General features: G+C 38.0%; 1 protein-coding gene across 4 annotated transcripts in view; it reads left to right on the forward strand.

Annotated features, from left to right (window-relative positions):
- Nucleotides 1-461: 461 nt before the first annotated feature.
- BEGAIN (brain enriched guanylate kinase associated) overlaps nt 462-19056 on the forward strand; it is a 165839-nt gene continuing 147244 nt past the window's right edge. For 2 of the 4 annotated variants that reach the window (XM_030484404.1, XM_030484407.1), the window contains exon 1: nt 3278-3398. In XM_030484404.1, coding sequence (XP_030340264.1) covers nt 3351-3398 — 48 coding nt within the window. In that variant the 5' untranslated portion in view covers nt 3278-3350. Of the gene's footprint in view, nt 588-3277; nt 3399-19056 lie in introns of those variants that run through there. The other 2 variants (XM_030484408.1, XM_030484405.1) reach the window with 2 other exon arrangements.

Raw genomic sequence — 19056 nt, forward strand, 5'->3', positions numbered from 1 at the left:
GATCCCTTTGGGGCGGGGCAGTTCCTTACATTCTTTTCTCAGGGCTGGAGCTCTAGAAGTAGTATGCAACCACCAGAGTGGTGGAGAGCAGCAGGTACTGCATTTTGATTGCAATCAGAGCCTTGTGCCGTCTTCAGGGAATTCAGTGGGTGTTTCAGTTGAAAGATTTTGGCTCTACCCCATTTTCTGCTTATATTCACAAACAATACTGACTCAATCTCTTTCAATCTCAAGTGTACATGACTAACCAGTAATTTCCTGCATTTGTGACATACCATGACCCTCCTTGATGCTGTTAAAGTTTATGACTACATAGTAAAGCACTGGCAAGGTGATAGTGAATGACCCTTGGTAAATCGTTCTGCAATTGCTTGACTTTGCTCTTCAAGTTTCTGCTATCATAGCGACATGGACAGCATATCATTCTATGCTGGTTTCATTAAAAGAAAACGATCCTGTCTTTCAGTTAAAAAAATAGAAAAGCTGTAACTGTTGAAGCAGCATGCACCTAATAAGCTACTTCTAAATCTGGCTCCATCATTTCAATCTGTGGACTAGCGGAACAGAGCTTGCAGAATCCTTCTCAAGTAAGTATTGCTTTTTCTTAACAGCATGTTCATTTTTTCATTTAAAATTAATAACAGGTAGTAAAGAAGTCTTCAGCATTGAATTAGTGGTGCTGCAATATGACAACCGAATGCCTGCTTTAAACGTGAATTAACATGCTCTGTTGTTTCATTTGGCTGATGTTACAGTCTTAAAAAGGAAATATTTAATACATTAATGTACAAGAGAGCAAATCATATAGATGAAGCTATATTATATAAATAAAGCCCAAAGCTGCAGTGATAGAAATCTAATGGAATGATTTATAATTTACTGTCATCATACAATCTTTTAAAATGAATTATGCATCTTTTATTTGCATAATACACATCATGGAACATGGGTATTTGATCTCATCAGAATTGGAATATGTATTCTGAATATGCTACTGGCCATTAAGTATAAAATTAGCAAAATCATTTCTATCTTCAAGCAAGGAAAAAGTCAGATAGTAGCATTAATATTATTAATAAAGCTAATATGTACACATTAAACCCACCTTCAGGTTTGTATTAGATTCTGAAGGAAAATAGTTATTATTGATGACTTTGTATAATTATGTAAAGTATTCGTTAATCATTGTTAAACCCAGCAGAGTACATATGAAATAATTGTTTGTATGAGAAACAACATAAATGCATGCCATTTGCCAAAACAAACAACACATATTGTAGCATGCTTTCCGCAGGAATATTTAAACAGCTCAGGTGAACATGTCTCTTTAATATAATGAAATGGGGTGGGACTATGGGAGCTGAAGGGAAAAAAATAGCAGTATTTTGCTTAATGTATAAATTGCAATTGTTATAGCAGAAAGGAGTTAGGAACAAGCAGCCCACAGGGCTACGTTTAGTGTGCAAACACACACATATCCATATGCAAATAAACACTTTTTTTCTCATTTAGTCCTATCTGCCTAGCACAAGTTCCAGTGACATGCAACTCTGATTGTAAACACGCAGGTTTGCAGCTCACAGCAAAACTGTGTTGTAGCTGCATCTGAGACATTACAGCTTTGCTACTGATATCCTGGAAACTTCTAACACAAACATGTCCTAAACCTCCAAATAACATAATTTCTTATGTAGGGAAAAAATACGCTGCTTTAAATTGTTAGCTTCCACAGAAAACTCACAAATACTTTCCTCCTGCTCAAGTTATCCATCCTTCAGTAGCCCATGACAACAGAAGTCAAGAAGTTACCAAAAAATTAGAAGCCAATAAAGGAGAGGTTTAGCCTGACATCTCACAGCCCTTCCGCAAATCTCAGGAAAACACAGGATAGTTACAACAAGGCCAGTAAGTAGTAAAACTTATGGTACCATCCCCACAAGGCTAAAGGACACATCAGTGAGTAGTAACACCACTAACAAGCTTAGATTGTTTCCACAGCTATTACTATTCAGCAACAAGAGGAAGCAATCATTGGTGACTATTTCTGAGACAGAGTAGGAGGGGGAGGAGGAGGAAGAGGGCTGCATTTGGGAGGCCTCCAAGGGGAAACAGTGACTTCATAATCAAGAAGACAGCATTGCCTAGATGAAAAGTCTCAGTTCTTCTTTATCCTTTGTGATTTCCTAATTCTCCAAAAGAATGATCCTAACAAAATCCCGGAAACCTAGTAAAGGTCAATTGTTCTTATGAAAGTCAAGGCTCCAAGGGTTTGACTGAGTCTGAAATGTGAATTTCTGTATTATGTTCTTGAACAAATCAGTCTAACACAGAATTTAGTGATTTGGATAAGCTCACTAGACAGGAGAGAGAAGAAACAGAATATCATAGCAACATCTTATTCCTTTGTGGTTTATGCATTTGACAAAGAAAGACTTTCCCCCTCAGTCTTAGACTGTCCTCTATGTTTAACATTTAATTAGTAGAATTACATATTCCTACAGATGTAAAAAAGATGACAAGAAAAATGCTGCAGTACTGAAAGATCTCCTCAATACTCCTGGAAGCATCACTGGCATGGACTTTAGGTAGACTTAATTCAACAGTAAGGTGGTATGACATCAAAAAGGGACATTATATGGCTTCTGAGACAGCAAGGCCTTGCAGACTGTGGTATCCAGCATCAAACTAGAAATGGATAAGTAAAAGAAATTAAACTGGTCTAGAAAATATAATGAATTTTGAAATAAAGCAGAATTTAGTGGGTGGGAAATATTCTCATTCCACCTAGAGAAAAAGGAATTGTATTCTTATTTTTGTATTTGTGTGTATTTGTACTTTTATTCCAAGTCTGATTTTGCACAAAAAACTAATTGCATTCTTCCACTCACTTTTCCTCTCTACTGTCTTAAATATTCTTATGATGATGATGATAATAATAATAAAAACCAAATAATAATATAGGGGCTGGTAAATAGGAAGAGAGAAAAGGTAGTAAAATTATGAAAATGGTATACCTACTTTGGAAAGCCATATGACACTGTCATTGTACCTCAAAGAAGGACAGGTTTAAGAATAGACTCAATGGATTTGACTCTTTCCTTAAAATACACATGTTCAAGGAGCAGTGGAAGAAACTAAGACTCTGCACCTGTATATTCTCAGAAGGACCAATTATTTCACTGTCTTTGCACCAAGCAACTACAAAGTGGTGACAGAGAGTCAAATGCTAGTGTAATGCAGATGACCTACAGCTCTACCCATCCTACAGCACGGCTACAAAGAAGGTACAGCATGAGAAGAAGAGCTCATGGAGCAGCTGGCTAAAGCAGAAGCTGAGCAAGAAAAAGCTGATGTTGGCAGAGGACAGAAGGCATTTTGAGGATTCATTCGCAGTCAAGGTATGCAGCCTCGGTCAGTCACTAACCACTAATCTGATGAAGAAACTGTTATTCACAGTTGCTAATATCTTCCATTAGCTAGAAACCACATCTCTGATGAGGACAACAATTCCTCAGGCAGGTGGTATCACAAGCTTTTAGTGCTAAGAAGTTCTAACATGGAGAAAATACTATAGTGTATATTATCTGAAGCTCAGCCTAACTAGACCACAAATTAGTCTCTTATATTGTAGATCAGCCTCCATATCATTTTACATTCCTCTCATCAAAGCCATTCATTGTCTGAACTGGGGATAAATAAAAGATCACTTAAAACCCTTGAAAAAAGATCACAGTCTGCAGCTTCATTTCTCTGGCTTTACTCAGCAAGTGTAAAATTTCTCTTCATGGAAGTTTGAAAGGGAGAAAGTCCCATGGGAATAAAGGGTAACCAAATGTCATAATCTAACGCTGCAAGTGCCTGGTATATTTTTTGGGGCAGCTTTAAAAATATACACAGCAACATGTGTCCACATTGTGATTTTCTACTGCTAGCAGAGCAGATAACACAACAGTCAACAGCTTACAACTGATACTAAGTTGTCTGCTTGCACAATAATTGAAGGTCCTCTGACAGTATGACACTGAATGCAGTAAGAACCTGTGTCAAATGGAGAGACTCTTTTCTTCTGTTGTATGAAAATAATTTAAAAATCAGTATATTAAAACATTTTGTGCTTACATTTTTCTTTTCCCTTATTTTAATTTGTATTTGAAGTTATAAATATAGCTTGCATGTTAAATGGGTGACTGGCTCTAGTTTTACTGCAGATGTAGCATTTGTCAGAGAGCAGTGACTGTTTTCAGCGTGGTGCAGGGTTTATGCTGTAAAACCTCACCCTCCTAATGCTCAGCACTTACAGGTTTACCATAGCTCTGTCTAGTATACAGCTATAAATTAAATTAATCAGACTTGTGACTGTTGGTAAGAAATATGGCACAGCAATTTGTTGCATTGTATTTGGTTACTCTTCAGTCATAAGACAAATAAATGTTTTCCTCATCATGGCGGAGACGTAGATTTATGAGAATTTAAAGGAATTTAGATCCTTTAGGTTTAGATTCAAGGTTAGCTGCAGATATTGTTCACCATGGAGATGCCTGCATAGAAGCATGAATTTCTGAAGTGTCTCTGGTCTGTAAGACACCATAGTATGTTTTCATGTCCTTTTCATGCCAATAAAACCTACTATTTGTAAAAAATCCAGACTGATTTAATGGTGGCGGCACTTGTCCAATTTTCTGTTTGTCATTATGTGATACTGTGCTACCAGCAACTGATAGAGAAAGGAAAACCTAATTTTAAGATTTTTAACTCATTTCCATTAATAGTCACTCATTAAAATAAAGGAACTGAACTTTCATTCTACTAGTCTTGAAGACAGCTGGATCTTACAGAGTCAGAGCAAATATCTGCTGCAATTTTCCTTAGGACTGCAAGACTTTCAAGTGAAACCTAGTGAGGTAAAATGACTACTGGCAAAGCTGGCTATGTCTCCTGTCCATTTGAAATTATTTGTTCTGAACAGAAAAACTTACTTGTAAAACAGAAAGCTCCCATAAAACACTCCAAAATCAACTGCATTAAGTGCAAAGAGTAGTAGATAATGTGTGACAAAATTTTCATTAAAAGCAGGAGGGAAGAATATACCTGCAAAATAAAGGGCACTAGAAGAGTTAGGATATAGCTATTTTCAGAATGGACTATATGCTGAAGGATATACACATCTGTAGAGCAAACTGAGAACTTTGAAATGAACTGCAGCTCCTACTACCTTTGGTGGGTTTGACTCTGGTGCTTAGGCAGTATTTCTGAGCAGCTGAAAGGCTGACTGAGAGCTAGAAACAAAATTGCTTGCAGGAAATACACTCCATTATGATGGAAAAGCTCACCCTTTGCTGCAACAAGAACAGCACAAACGACAGTGTAATTATTGATCCAAAATCTTGGAGTCTACTCACTGACTACAAAAGGCTCTGGAACCAAACCTTGTTTGGAATTAAAATAAACCCCAATATTGTTTAAAATCAGATTTACACTTTTTTTGTTAATAACCTAAAATTTTCTTATGAATATCAAAATGTTGAAAACCCTTAAGCTTGTTTATTTTTTCTAATGTAGATAATCTGTTGGATATATTATCATTAATATGGGAGTTGGACTAGATGACCATTGAAGGTCCCTTTCAACCCAAACTATTCTATGATTATATGATTAATGTATCAAAAGTTATAATTTTAGATATGCAAACTTTGCACACTTCTTTTGTACTAGAACTGTTGAATGTTGTCTGCTTTGACCCCAAAGTAATCATATCTTCCAGAGCTGTACACAAAGAAACTTCCAGTTGTCATGACAACCTACTGCAGCAAATACAAGATAGCTTGTATTTGATTTTGATACTATTAGCAAAATGTTAAAATCTCCTGAAGTTTAAAAAACAGGTGTATTATTTAAAAAGGAAGGGAGAATTAATATAATTTTTTTTTTTAATTCTCAAAAAACTCAGCTTTCAAGTTTAGCTCTTCCGACAGTGGTCTGTAGAGACATTACATAGCATCAAGTCATGTTTGCAGGTAAAGTAACTCTGTTATGCTCCATTTTTACACAAAATATGCAGGTTTCTAATAATGTCTGTGTAAAATGTGACTTAGAATATAAATAATGTTAAAATAACCATTAAAACAATTTTCATGTGTTTTCCTAAGTAAAAAGTTTTCTAAGACAAGCCCCTGAATGCTTCAGTCTTGTCAAATGAAATACTGGATCATTATGAAGGTTCCACTTCAGCTGTGATCTTAACTATCATTCTGTTACAAATGTTTCAGATTCAACAGTCAATTTAGCAGGGGAGGATCAGTATTGCTCTGTTTATATTACGATATTAATACTAAAATGGAATAGAACATCTATCCTGGAGTAACAGTTCAACTCGATGATCTTAAATGTCTTTTCCAACCTAGTTGATCCTATGATTCTATCTTAGCCAATGCACTAAAATTATACAAAATTACAAACTGGATCCACCTGAGTGCCTAGAAATGGTTCACTTGTGAATTATCATTATGGGAGCCTTAACAGTATCTAGAGATGTCACCTTGATCAGGGTCTTATTACACAAGATTGTGTACCGATGCAGAGAAAAAGACAGTCCTTCCCTAGTTTTTTAAGGACAGTTAATGGTAGCTACAGAAGAAAGTGCAGGTGTTCACCAAAGGTCAACTAAGCAGGTAATGGCAGAGCTGCTAATAAAGGACTTTTTATTTACGGTGTAGTCTGTCACCTAGGTCAGACAGTTTTAAATTGATTTGCATGGGCATACTGTATTATTCCAAGAATTGTTTGCGCCCACCATTCTAAAGTAGGGCAATTTTTATGCATAAGTTTTTCTCTTATTTTAATGTTAATATGACGGTTTTAGAAGAACTTTGAAATCAGTGAACATTCACCTAGCAGAGGCATTTTAAAGCAAGAAATAGCAGAAGAATTTGTGATCTCTGAAGGTATTTGTTCCAAGAGTACAGCCCAGACTACTGCAGTAATGCTTTGCGATTCACAGACATACCTGCTTGCACTGGAAGGAGAAATTCTTTTAATCAGCAGTGTCTTCAAAGAGATTTAGATATACATGGCAAAATAATTGTAACACTTTGAAAAGTAATCCTCCACGTATGGAAAATAAATAGTGAACATAAAAAATTATGAAAGAATTGAAAGTCTCAACCATTCTGATTCTTCAGCACATTTTGTTTTGATATTCAGCTTCTCTATTTGTATATATGTATATATAGCGGAAATAATTTCTGTGATTCAGATAGTGTCTAGAGAATATTTTGGTGCATTTATTTAAGACAGACCACTGAATAGTTAGTATAAACTTTGAAAACATCTATTCCAATAAAGATTTAGAGCGACTGATGAAATTAAGTGTATCATTCAGGTACAAAGACTTATTTATCATTTTGCAGCTATGGCTTAATTTTTTTTCTTAATAATTTGATATGTCTATGTCTTTTGTCTAAAGCCATTAGGCAGAAATCATCTGAAGAAAGAGAAGCAGCAATATAAGTAGGATAAAAATCCCACCAGTGCTATATACCTTACCTAGATTACCTATAATCTGCAACCTGATATTTTTCCTATTTTTTAAAAAAATTACATTTTTCTGCTGTACAGATTACATATTTCAGAATAAATAGGCTCATTCCTAACAATAGAAGAGAATTGTATGAGCCACTTTTTTTGGCTGTAACACTGACTTCTGTCAGATTCACATGTTAAAGTTTGCACAAATGCAGTGGATAGCTGAATTTGTGCTTATAGTTAACATAGCTTTATTCATGCACAAATGAACTCAATCTTTCATGAATAAAAAAGCTCTTCTCCAAATATGTTCAAGCTATTACAGATTTTGGCTCAGCGATGATGCTTGCTCTGTTTCTGAAACTGACATATTAATAAAGTTCATTAAAATTGCAGAATTCAGACTTTGCCAAGCGCTAATGGATCCTGGAAGGCAAAAGCCCTAAGGTGCATTAGCATATACCCCACCTATTTGGGGAATCCTGTTTGCTTCAGTAAATAACCATAAGTCTGTAGTAGAATATACTGAAAAGCCCCAAATTCTGATTTTACAAGAAGAGAGTAGTGTTGTATTGTTCCCTGTCTGAATTGAAAAGGTCATGAAAATCTTTGTGTTGACAACAGAAAGCATTCGCTAGCCCTTTAAACTGTCACCTTTCACATTCAAGTAACAGAGGAATAAATACATCTAAAACAAGATAGTGTGAACAGAATTTATTCATTTTAAGCCACTCTGTGATCAGGATAATGTTTCTAACATGCAATGGAATGGCACAGTCCCATAGAAAATACGGAATAATTTCAGAAAATAATTCCAGTAAAAGCAATTGATTTCTGATGTGTTAAAAGGATCTTCATGTACCCCTGTTATTTGAAAAATTAATGCATTTACTATGTTAATTTGAGAGATTTGCAACACTTCAGCAGCTTTTATGAACTATGATTTAAAAGGGTCCTGGAATTACCAACATGGAGACAATCAATTCTGTGCAATGGGAAAAGTAACTTCAATGAGGGACCTAAATACAATGTCTGCTTCAAAAGCTCATGGACCTACATTTCAACCCAAGCTGCCAGTGACCTGTAAGCTATGTACAATACTTTTAAATGTGCTCTTCTATCAATTTTTTCCCCTTCCTTGCCACCTTCTCCTACTTCCTTGCTTACTTCTCCTCACCTCAATCCCTTCTATCAATCCTCCTTATGTCACCCCACTCCATTATTTGAGAGGTCACTCAGGTTTCTGCTTGTGATTCTCTTTTCTTTCTCCACCTGCTGCATTTCATCAGTCAGAAAACCATGGTGGTGGCAATGACACTGATGAAAGCACAGTCTGATTCCCACGAGACAAAAATGGTTAAAAAACTTGCTTCACCCTTATGCTAAAGTAAGGAGATGAAAAAAACAACTTTTGAGTTTATCAGTCAATTCATTCTCTGATCAGTTTCTGTGCCAGCACATCATTGGGAGTCTCCAAACACTCATGTTGATTATAAATTCAGACTGTAGCCCTTAACCTCACTTAAACTAGCCTTTAAGTTCTCAAATATACAAAGTAAAAGCAGAAATTCTGCACTTCGTAATTCAGACTTGCCTGTCTATAAAGGCAGTAAAGAATGAGAAGAGCTTCACATGCCAGGTGCTGGAAGAACTCATCATTACTACTCCAGACTCATTTACAATGCTGAAATATTGCACCTCGCTTTGGATTCAAACATTTAAAATTATTTTAGAATGAAAATTATGGCAAGAACAAGCAGGTAGAAACTGAGAATCACATTATCTTTTGCCTCTTTGGGTCTAGCAGATCTGTCACTAAGCTTTCTAATAGAATAGCAAACATTAGTAACATTAGGACATTATAGTGTGACCTTCTCGACTATTGGATTTTAAAAAGCCCTGAAACAGAACTACTCCAGACTTAGTGAATATTGATCTACATCATGGTACTTTGGTTTCCAGTTCAGCAGACAGGAATACATCATATGCTGCTTTGGATCAATGAAAGCTCATGCTCATCACTAAGCACTCAATACCCTGTAAAATTTGCATGTCGTATAGATTTTGTTCGTTAGTATGGCTAATTAAAATGATGAGAATGTGCTATTGATCTAATTATGAAACAGATGCATAATTTGGGATGCATATGGGATAAATGTGTGGCTGCATTGTTATGCTTTTCAAAGCCATGGCTGTTGTCTTACAAGATAGAGAAGGATTTATGGGAATGCCACTTCCACTGCTGCCAGCTGACATACCGACACAAAAATAAATGGAGCCACTGTCAAAGGGCTCCATTTCCCCTATTAAGCCAGAGGGCACTGTGCCTGGAAGACCAACAAAGCAAGAGAGTGTTAGCAGGGTGACTGAAAAAAGAGCATGCAGTGCATCCACTACTGCATGTGTATCAAAAATAGGAACTGATGCGGAGAGGAAAGTCACTGGAGATTTGACAATGAACAGTTACTCAAAACGCTGTAGCTCCAGTGAGGACAGCTTTGGGTTACAGAGTAGTGCAAGGTCAGAAGGTAAAAGCTCTGTTAAAAGCAAAAATAAGGATGAAGGCTATCGACCCCGTCAATCAAAGCACTGTCAGAAAGGGGGTGAAAAACCCCATGGACTGGAACACTCTTCTCTATATGTAGCAGAAGTGGGAAACGCAAGCCAAAAGCTCCAGAGGCAGAAGACTCACAAGAAAAGCAGTTCCTCTACATCTGATTTGAGCTCGGTGAGTCAAGGATCATCAAGTTCATTGTCTGTTGTAGAAGAAAAAATAGAAGCTAAACTGAAATTTTCTCAATTTATTAATGAAGTTACTTTCAGAGTGCTTGATCCCATGAGCCTGAGGGCATACCGAGCTGCTAAACTGAAAAATACCTTTCCAACCAGTGTGAGAAGCTTAGACGACTTGCATGTTAAGATAAAGTCTCCTGAAAGCTGGAAAGAGAATATTCTAGATGGGAAAACCCATGAAGAAGTAGACTTAGAAAGCCTGAGAAGTGATGACATTGTGGCTGGAGCACAACCACGGAAATTAGAGAAATCTTTGTCCTTGGAAACAAGTCCCTCTCTCAGGTCACTTGATAATGGAGCCTCATGCAGAACAAGATCTGGCTTACCTGTAGAAAGTATGATTTCTCAAAGAAAAGAAATGCCAGCCACAAAATCCGCATCTCTGCCTAGAAGTACAAGTATGGTGAGCTCTCTCTCAAATAATTTTTTTGTGTAGTGTGTGACAAGTACTTGCACATTAACGTGACTATTTGAGAAGTGTTTCTGTCTTTCTGGGTGGGCTCTTACCGCGTATGCAAATTTTTCTCCAGGGTGGAACAAACATGGAGGGGTTTTTTTTTAGTAGCTCAAGAAACCACCTCTAGGAGGTATGGGAGGAAGGGAAGATAGGATACAACTCCCTTGTCCTTTTAGTTGAGTGTCTAAAAGGAAGACTTTACGAGATCAAACGAGAAAGATATTCAGCATTATAATGAAGCATATATATATATATAATCATGACAGCTCAATATACGCAGTCAAGGCACCCTCAGAAAAGAGTGAAAAGTCTACAGTGATAGACTAGTCAGGCAGTTGAGCTCACTAGTTTAGAACTTGCTCAGGTATCTCTACACTGAACAGGCATGCTAAGTTAGTACGTTTAAGCACTAGAGAGAGCTTTGACATCCTGAAAATGTTGCTAAGGTTTGCGTCCCTGGAGTTAATACATCTAGATTGATAATTTTATTACTGATTTTTCTGAACGCCCTGAAAAAAAAAGAAAAAAACCGAAAAACCACAAAAAACCCCAAACAAACAAAAAACCCCAACCAACCGACCAAACTTAAGAAATGGAAAAAAAAAAAAAAAAAAAAGGCTGAAATTTTCTTCTATGGTCTGGTTACAAATATTTATGGTTTTAATTTTTTCTTAAGAGATTCTTTGGTTGGTTGAGGGAGAGGTATTTACACCTATGGATTAAGGTAAAGGGAAATTTTTGTTCTTTGCCTAGCACTTTCAGAAATCCTGAGCTGCCAAACCTTGAGCATTATGGTATTATGTCTCCAGAGTAGTAGTCATAATCTTGCTAAAACAATAAAGGTCCAGGAACTGTTGTATAAGACTGTAGATATGTACATAGATGTTACTAAAATGGGAGCTGCTACAGCTGCATTATTCTTTTGGATGTCTATTCAAACTTCAAAACAAAGAAAAGAAAGGTTGTCTATTTTCACAGAGGACTGTAGCAAGTGGGAGAACATAAGAATTTCATACAACGTTCAGCAACCCGAGCTTAGGATTTTATAGGATGTCCTTGGATGTTTTAATTATCACCTGTCAAAGATGGCTGGAGGGAGAAGAGGTGAAAGATAGCAAAACACAGAGAGAATTAGCACATTGTGTCATGTCATAGCTCCACAACGGAAGCTGTTCTGTAAAGGGGTCAGGAGGCTCCAGCCTGAGCCCATGACAGGATATACTTTTTTCACATTTCAATTAGCCATCTGTCAGACTATCTTTTCCAGTGGACTTGCTCATATTGTACAGATTGGAACATCCAACCAATTGAGTACTAAATGATTAAACACTGCCGAGTGCTCTGTAATTCCACTCAGTTAATGTAAGCACCAGCCTACTCCAATTTAAGCATCAGCCTTCTCTAAATCTAGTAATTTAAATTAAACGCATTAGTTACCAAGCACTTTAGCTCAACAAATAATGTCTCATGCTGAAGAGCTCAACATGAGCAAAGAAAGGAGTGGCAGGGTAAAAAAAAAAAAAGCAAAGCACATTCAGCCGCATCTATAGATTCATGTTTCCTACATGCAAAAAACTTTGACTTTAATGCAGTTTATTTTGTGCAAGTCCTTACCTGAAGCGTGCCTAGTAAGAAGCAAAAGGGTAACTGTACAGTCTTGAGTGCCATTATTGTAAAGATTTAAAAAGTACTTGGTTATGTAATGCTCCTTTGAATACACATACAGAACATTGCCTAAAATTGTTTCATGTTTAGGTTGCCAAGTTATTATTCAAATGTAGAAGACAATCTTTGGTAGAAAGAAATGGATCCACTTACATTGACTTAAATATAAAATCAGGATAGCAGAGGTATGACAACACACATCCTGAAGAGCATGAAAGAACATGCTTTGAGGTTAAGAAAGCTGCATCCAATAGAAAAATGTGACTTAAAAGAGACATGATGTGACATTGCCTCCTATCACATTTCCTGAAGACCCCTGAGGTGTCTACAATTGTGTCTGCACTACATTTGAGGTGTCTATATTGGATCCAGACCCACCAAAGTGATTTTTCAACTTTCAGACTTCTGACAAGTGGTCAGAAAATTCAGGGGCATTTCTGCAACAAGTATTTATTGGTTTGCAAACAGCTGCCACTGAAATGAAATCTCACAGAGAAACCAGTTTCACTGTAGATCTGTGCAGAGGAATTTCCATACAGCTAGCAGGATCAAAAAGGATGCTCCACTTAGTGACTGAAGATAAAGGGAATTCTTGTATGTAGAAAGCAGTTACAAAATACAATGGTATGACATTGTTATGGTCTAAATATTTTAGTAACCTAGCCAGCAGGATGAAATTATTTTTCATTTTTATGTATTGATTTAAATTTGGAGTCACTGGATAAATAAGCAGGAAAGCAAATTGATTTAACTAGATGAAAGCAAGCCTCTGAACCTACACTGATATAGAAGAGGGTGCACCACTTAAGACTACGTCATACTTTCAGCCTGAAATGAAAGCACCAGTTCAGAATGCTGAAAAATGCAGGAGAAGTATGTAAAGGGTTGTACACAATGGAAAAATTCTCAGAACTAGGAAGACGTGCTTGCCAGATTCAGTCAAAAGACAGATCCACACAGAGAAAACGTAGATAGGTCCAAATAATACATATTTTCTTCAGACCCAGGGTATGTTTCAAAGACTGTGTCTTTTACTTTAAATTTTATCCTAAATACATTCGTTTCACATAACCAGTGCCTTCAGGAAAGCTTTGGAAACCACTGCTATTGTTCCAGGAGGAAATTATAGGTAAAAATTTAGTTCTTAAATAATCACGCAGGAGACTTGGCTTCAGAACTGATAGGTCTTCAGCATCTTGAGATTTGAATCAACCTGAATATTATATTTCATCTAAATTTAGTCATACGTGAATGAGGATCAACATTCCAACTAGATCTCATCATTACATATCTACCTTTGCCTGCACAAGAGAACATATAACACAATATTAGACATTGATTTTTCTCAATCACAGGAAAGCAGTCCTGTATCTTTCTTAAAAGAGCTGTATCTTTCCATCTTACAAGAAACTATCAGTAGTACACATCTATGTGCAAGAGGTCTTAGAAGCACTTAATTAATGACCTCATCATTGCAATCATACGCATACGTATCCTAAGGAAGTGTGCATTTGTCACCTAAGGCCATGTCATTATCTCATCACACAAAATACGCAAGGTCAAGCCTGGTCAATACAAATGACTTACTAAACTGCCACATTCCCTTTGAGCTACTAGAAATACAATATTCCAATTTGGTGCAGAGGGTGTCTTAAAAACCAAAGCTGGGTTGCTCTAATGGTACTTCTACCAAACATTTTGGAGGTTAAGACTTCAGATGCTGTAAAATATGCCTGAAAGAGGCAGGTGGTGAGAGGGCAGAGACATAGCCTTGCTCCACAGGAACTAACCATGCTTATGGAGCCATGTCTGAGAATAATTTAGCCTCATCCATGCAAAGCTGCACCAATGAAGGTAGAGACAACAACAATCACTTATTTCCTAGACAGCATCATTGTATGACCACAGACTCTTTCTGAACCCAGAGTGATGTGTCTGCATGGCAAAACAATAGGTGGGCTTCTCAGCTTGGTTTGGCACCAGTTTCAAGGTTTCTTCTATATTTAACATGCTGCAGCTACCAAGCTAACCACATCCCTGCTTCTCTCATATCTCCATCTGTCCTTCATCTCTTGAATGAATTGCACTAGCCTCACCACCCAGCTCAGATTGATGCTAGAGCCACCTGTCAGGAGAAGGCACCTGGAGAGTTACTGATGGAGTCATGCTGCCTCCTGTGTGATTTAGTCTAACGAGCCAAACTTTGGCTCCATATAAGCAATTCAATTTCCTCCAGTAAACTTAGCAAAACTATCTGAAAACAAAGTATTCATTCTTTCTCTGATTTAAAGCAACATATGCCTTAAAGTATTGCATTTCTATGGCCCACGCAGACAAGTGAAGCACAAGCTAGAATAACACCCTTTTTCATTTCTCACAAAATAAATTAATATTACAATAACTGTTGTAAAGAAGAAATATGACCACTGTAGACTTTTATATAGGATATCAAGAAGATTCAAATCCTGATGATGTATCTATCTAACCCAGATAGGCTATTTAATTCTGAAGGAACCCTATAGGTAGCCTAATGAAGTGTCATAAACACTAACACAAATGTGGAAAGTGATACTAATTTTTGTTTTTTCTGCTGTCTGTCATGAATAAGAATTCTTGCTGTTCATTACAGGTTCTCTTGCAAGAAGATTGCCTTAGCAGAGGCAGCTTTAGAAACTATTGCCTCACAAACCTGAACTTTTCCGGGCAAGAAGGAACCTGTCCTGCAAAGACTGCGGCAGAATGACATAGCAGTACAAAAAACAACTAACCTTTCATTTTTAAAGAAACTCAGTTTCTAGAGCACATGAGTTCTAACAGAATTTCACTGAAAAAGCAGACAAGATGGTGATTTTTGTTGCTTTAGGTCAAAGCTCTTTTATACAATAAGGCTTTCAGTCCTCTTTCAGCCCTTTCAGCTTGCTACCATGCTGTAAAGAAGGCAATTGCTTTCTTCTTGAATGACTACTAAATCTTTAATTTCCATTTACAGTACAGTGATGTTTATAAGAAAGATCTGGGTTCAAATATATGATAATGAAAAGTATATATTATTTCACTGAATCATACATGCGATATGATTAAAAAAAAAGAAAAATTAAGAGGTCACACCAAAAGTGCAGAGTGATGGAGTGAGTTGGCCAGGTCAGTGATCAAGCCAGTAGCACAACACAGGCTTGAAAGCCTTCCAGTGTCCTATTTTCTGGTCTGCTCCTGCTCTTTCAAGCAGGCAGGACAATGTAGAACTACGCTCAGTAGCAGAAATAATGAAGCTCAAGGTTACCAGAGGAAGATTAAGAAGGAAAACTATCAGATGCTTCAATTCTTTAGTAAATAACATACACATGACACATTATATCAGTAAGACCTCATATGAGTCTCATATAGCAATGGGAAATGCCACATGGCCACCTTTCCTGGCATCCTGGCCTCTCTCTTGGCATGCTATCCTGCTTGACGTTGCTTTGACGTTTGCTCCCCTTTGCATTGCAACTTCGAAGTGACCATCAGGCTGTCAATAATCTGAAAATGTTTTTTCAAAATAGATAGTAAATACATGGCTTAGTTCCTTTACCAAAATCTTGTCTGAGAGAAGATATCAGTCCCTTCTTTTCACTGTTCAGAGACATCACACAAATACAGCAATTTTCAGATTTACTAAACTTGTTATCATACAAAATGAGCATAGCTGCTGAGCTGCTAGCAATAGAAAACATAACAACTTCACTCTGTTGTTTTTTCTTCATCTTCAGATGCCTGAAAGCAGGCTCTGTGTCCGGTAATACTGTATAAAATCGCAGGTCAAAACAATTGAACTCGGGTGTAGAAATCGAGTACCACATCTTCAGTCAATTGGGGCTGCAGTTCCTCATTATTTCCAAGGATTCTTGTTTCATCCCTATAACCTCTCTCCTTCAGAGACCAACACTGACTCTTTCTCTAATTTATACACCACTATTACGAAATTGTCACTCTGGGCACAGTAGGAATTAGCACTATTGCAAATGTATGCAGATGTGTACACTTGGAACTTCCAGAGTAGGTAAATTAAGTTTCTAACAACTCATAGGTGTTAGGCAGCCAAATACTCTAAGCTATAAGCTCTGATGGCTAAAAGAAATGGTAACGCTTTCTGACCTCACTAGATCCAAAATCAAAAACAAACTTCATTTTCCACTGATGAAGCTATCTTGAATATCTCCTCAACCTTTGAGAGGATTTAGGTGTGTTAGGTTTGAAGCATGCAGCAACCAATCTGGGGCAAGATGGAGCTCAGCAAAGACTAACAGTCTAAGTATTTACCCAGCCTCATCAGTTAAATACAGAGTGCCAAACCCTTTCCTTCATTTTGTTTGTGACATTTACGGTACAGTCAAACGATATGGGAAGCCAAGAAGTCCATCTGCAATTTCATCTATACCTGGAACACGTCTTGTTCCAGAAATCGTAGAATCATAGAATAGTTAGGGTTGGAAAGGACCTTAAGATCATCTAGTTTCAAGCCCCCTGCCATGGGCAGGGACGCCTCACCCTAGACCATGTCGCCCAAGGTTCTGTCCAACCTGGCCTTGAGCACTGCCAGGGATGGAGCATTTACTACTTCTTTGGGCAACCTGTTCCAGTGCCTCACCCCCCTCACTGTAAAGAACTTTTTCCTTATATCCAACCTGAACTTCCCCTGTATAAGTTTGAATCCATTACCCCTTGTCCCATCGCTACAGTCCCTGATGAAGAGTCCCTCCCCATCATCCTTATAGGCCCCCTTCAGATACTGGAAGGCTGCTATGAGGTCTCCATGCAGCCTTCTCTTTTCCAGGCTGAATAGTTCCAACTTTCTTCGCCTGTCTTCCTATGGGAGGTGCTCCAGCCCCTTATAGTGTTCATGGACCTCCTCTGGTCTTGCTCTAACAGCTCCATGTCTTTTTTATGTTGAGAACGCCAGAAATGCACGCAGTATCCCAAGTGGGGTCTCACAAGAGCAGAGTAGAGGGGCACAGGTCACCTCCTTCGACCTGCTGGTCATGCTTCTTTTTATACAGCCCAGGATGCGGTTGGCTTTCTGGGCTGCAAATGCACACTGCCGGCTCATGTTCAGTTTCTTATCAACCAATACCCCCCAGTCTTTCTCCTCAGGTCTGCTCTGAATCTCTTCTCCGCCCAACCTGTAGCAGTGCCTGACATTGCCCCAACCCAAGTGTAGGACCTTGCACTTCGCATTGTTAAACTTCATGAGGTTGGCATTGGCCCACCTCACAAGTGTGTCAAGGTCCCTCTGGGTGGCATCCCTTCCCTCTAGCGTGCCAACCGAACCACATAACTTAGTGTCATTGGCAAACTTGCTGAGGGCACGCTCAATCCCACTACCCACGTCACCGACAAAGATGTTAAACAGGATCGGCCCCAACACCAGCCCGACCCCGAGGGACACCACTTGTTACCCATCTCCAGTTGCACATTGAGCTGTTGACCACAACTGTCTGCATGCAGCCATCCAGCCAATTCTTTATCCACTGAGTGGTCCATCTATCAAACTTATGTCTCTCCAGTTTAGAGACATAATATAAATGAATAAATAGAGACATAATGTGGCATTGACTCCTTTTTCCACTGCTAAGAGGAGTGCAGCAGCCATGTGCCATAGAAGAGATCAGCATAACATTTTAGAGCAGCAGATGTGACATAGCTTTACAAGCAACAGCAAGAGCAGATGGTGTTTAGAGAATTCTCCTTGTCTGCTCTAAAACACCTCCATTGGGTCACTAATGGATCCTTCATCTAGTCGAACACAGCGAATAAAGCTACAATGTTCCCAAGATGACGCATATGGTCATTTACAGCTTCTCAGCTCATCAAATACAAATTAGATCAAAATCTTCTTTACAGAGCATAGACATCTATAAGCCAGTACTTAAAAGGGTAAGCTATTTATTCAAGACAGGATAAAATAAAGACAATCTGAACTGCTTTGCAATAAAAAGAATGTGTTTTCAATGAAATTAAGCACCTCACCATAAAGCCTGAAATTTTTGAAGCTAGGGTTTGTGCTTGGATCATCTTCCCTCCTTGACCCCCCCATTTATGGAGAAGGGGAGCGGTAAGGGTGTCGGGATTGAGATTTTGGATAAAGGAACAGACGTTATCGTAATAGTGAATTTCTGCACAGGATTCAGGGCTCCGACCAAAACACAAAAACACTCTCCAACCAAATCTACTGTTTGCCTTCAGAGGAGCAACTACTCAGCCAGAGAAAAATACTGAATGCATGCAATTCACATTGATTTTGATATCTCTTGGCACCAGCTACAGGAAAGCAACATTAGCAACCAAAAATGTTTAGTGTTCCTTTTCCAGTGATTTTGTTAACCTGACTTTTCTCCTTCCTTTGAGTTTGAAAATCACTTCTCAATTGCACTCTCTATCTTTGGGTGCCTTTAGAAAGGAATGGTACATTCAGAGTAATGGAAGCTACAACAGGCTTATGACAATTACCATCAGCAGATATGCCTAAAACTGCAGAGCCAGACAAGGGAAGGATAAAAGCAAGAGACAGAAAAGATCAATAGCTCTTTTTTGTCTGGCCCAGGTTTGGTCTGTGTAATTTATGACAAAAGATTTTAAAGGTG

The sequence above is a fragment of the Strigops habroptila genome, chromosome 4, assembly GCF_004027225.2.
Source record: "Strigops habroptila isolate Jane chromosome 4, bStrHab1.2.pri, whole genome shotgun sequence".
NCBI lineage: Eukaryota > Metazoa > Chordata > Aves > Psittaciformes > Psittacidae > Strigops > Strigops habroptila.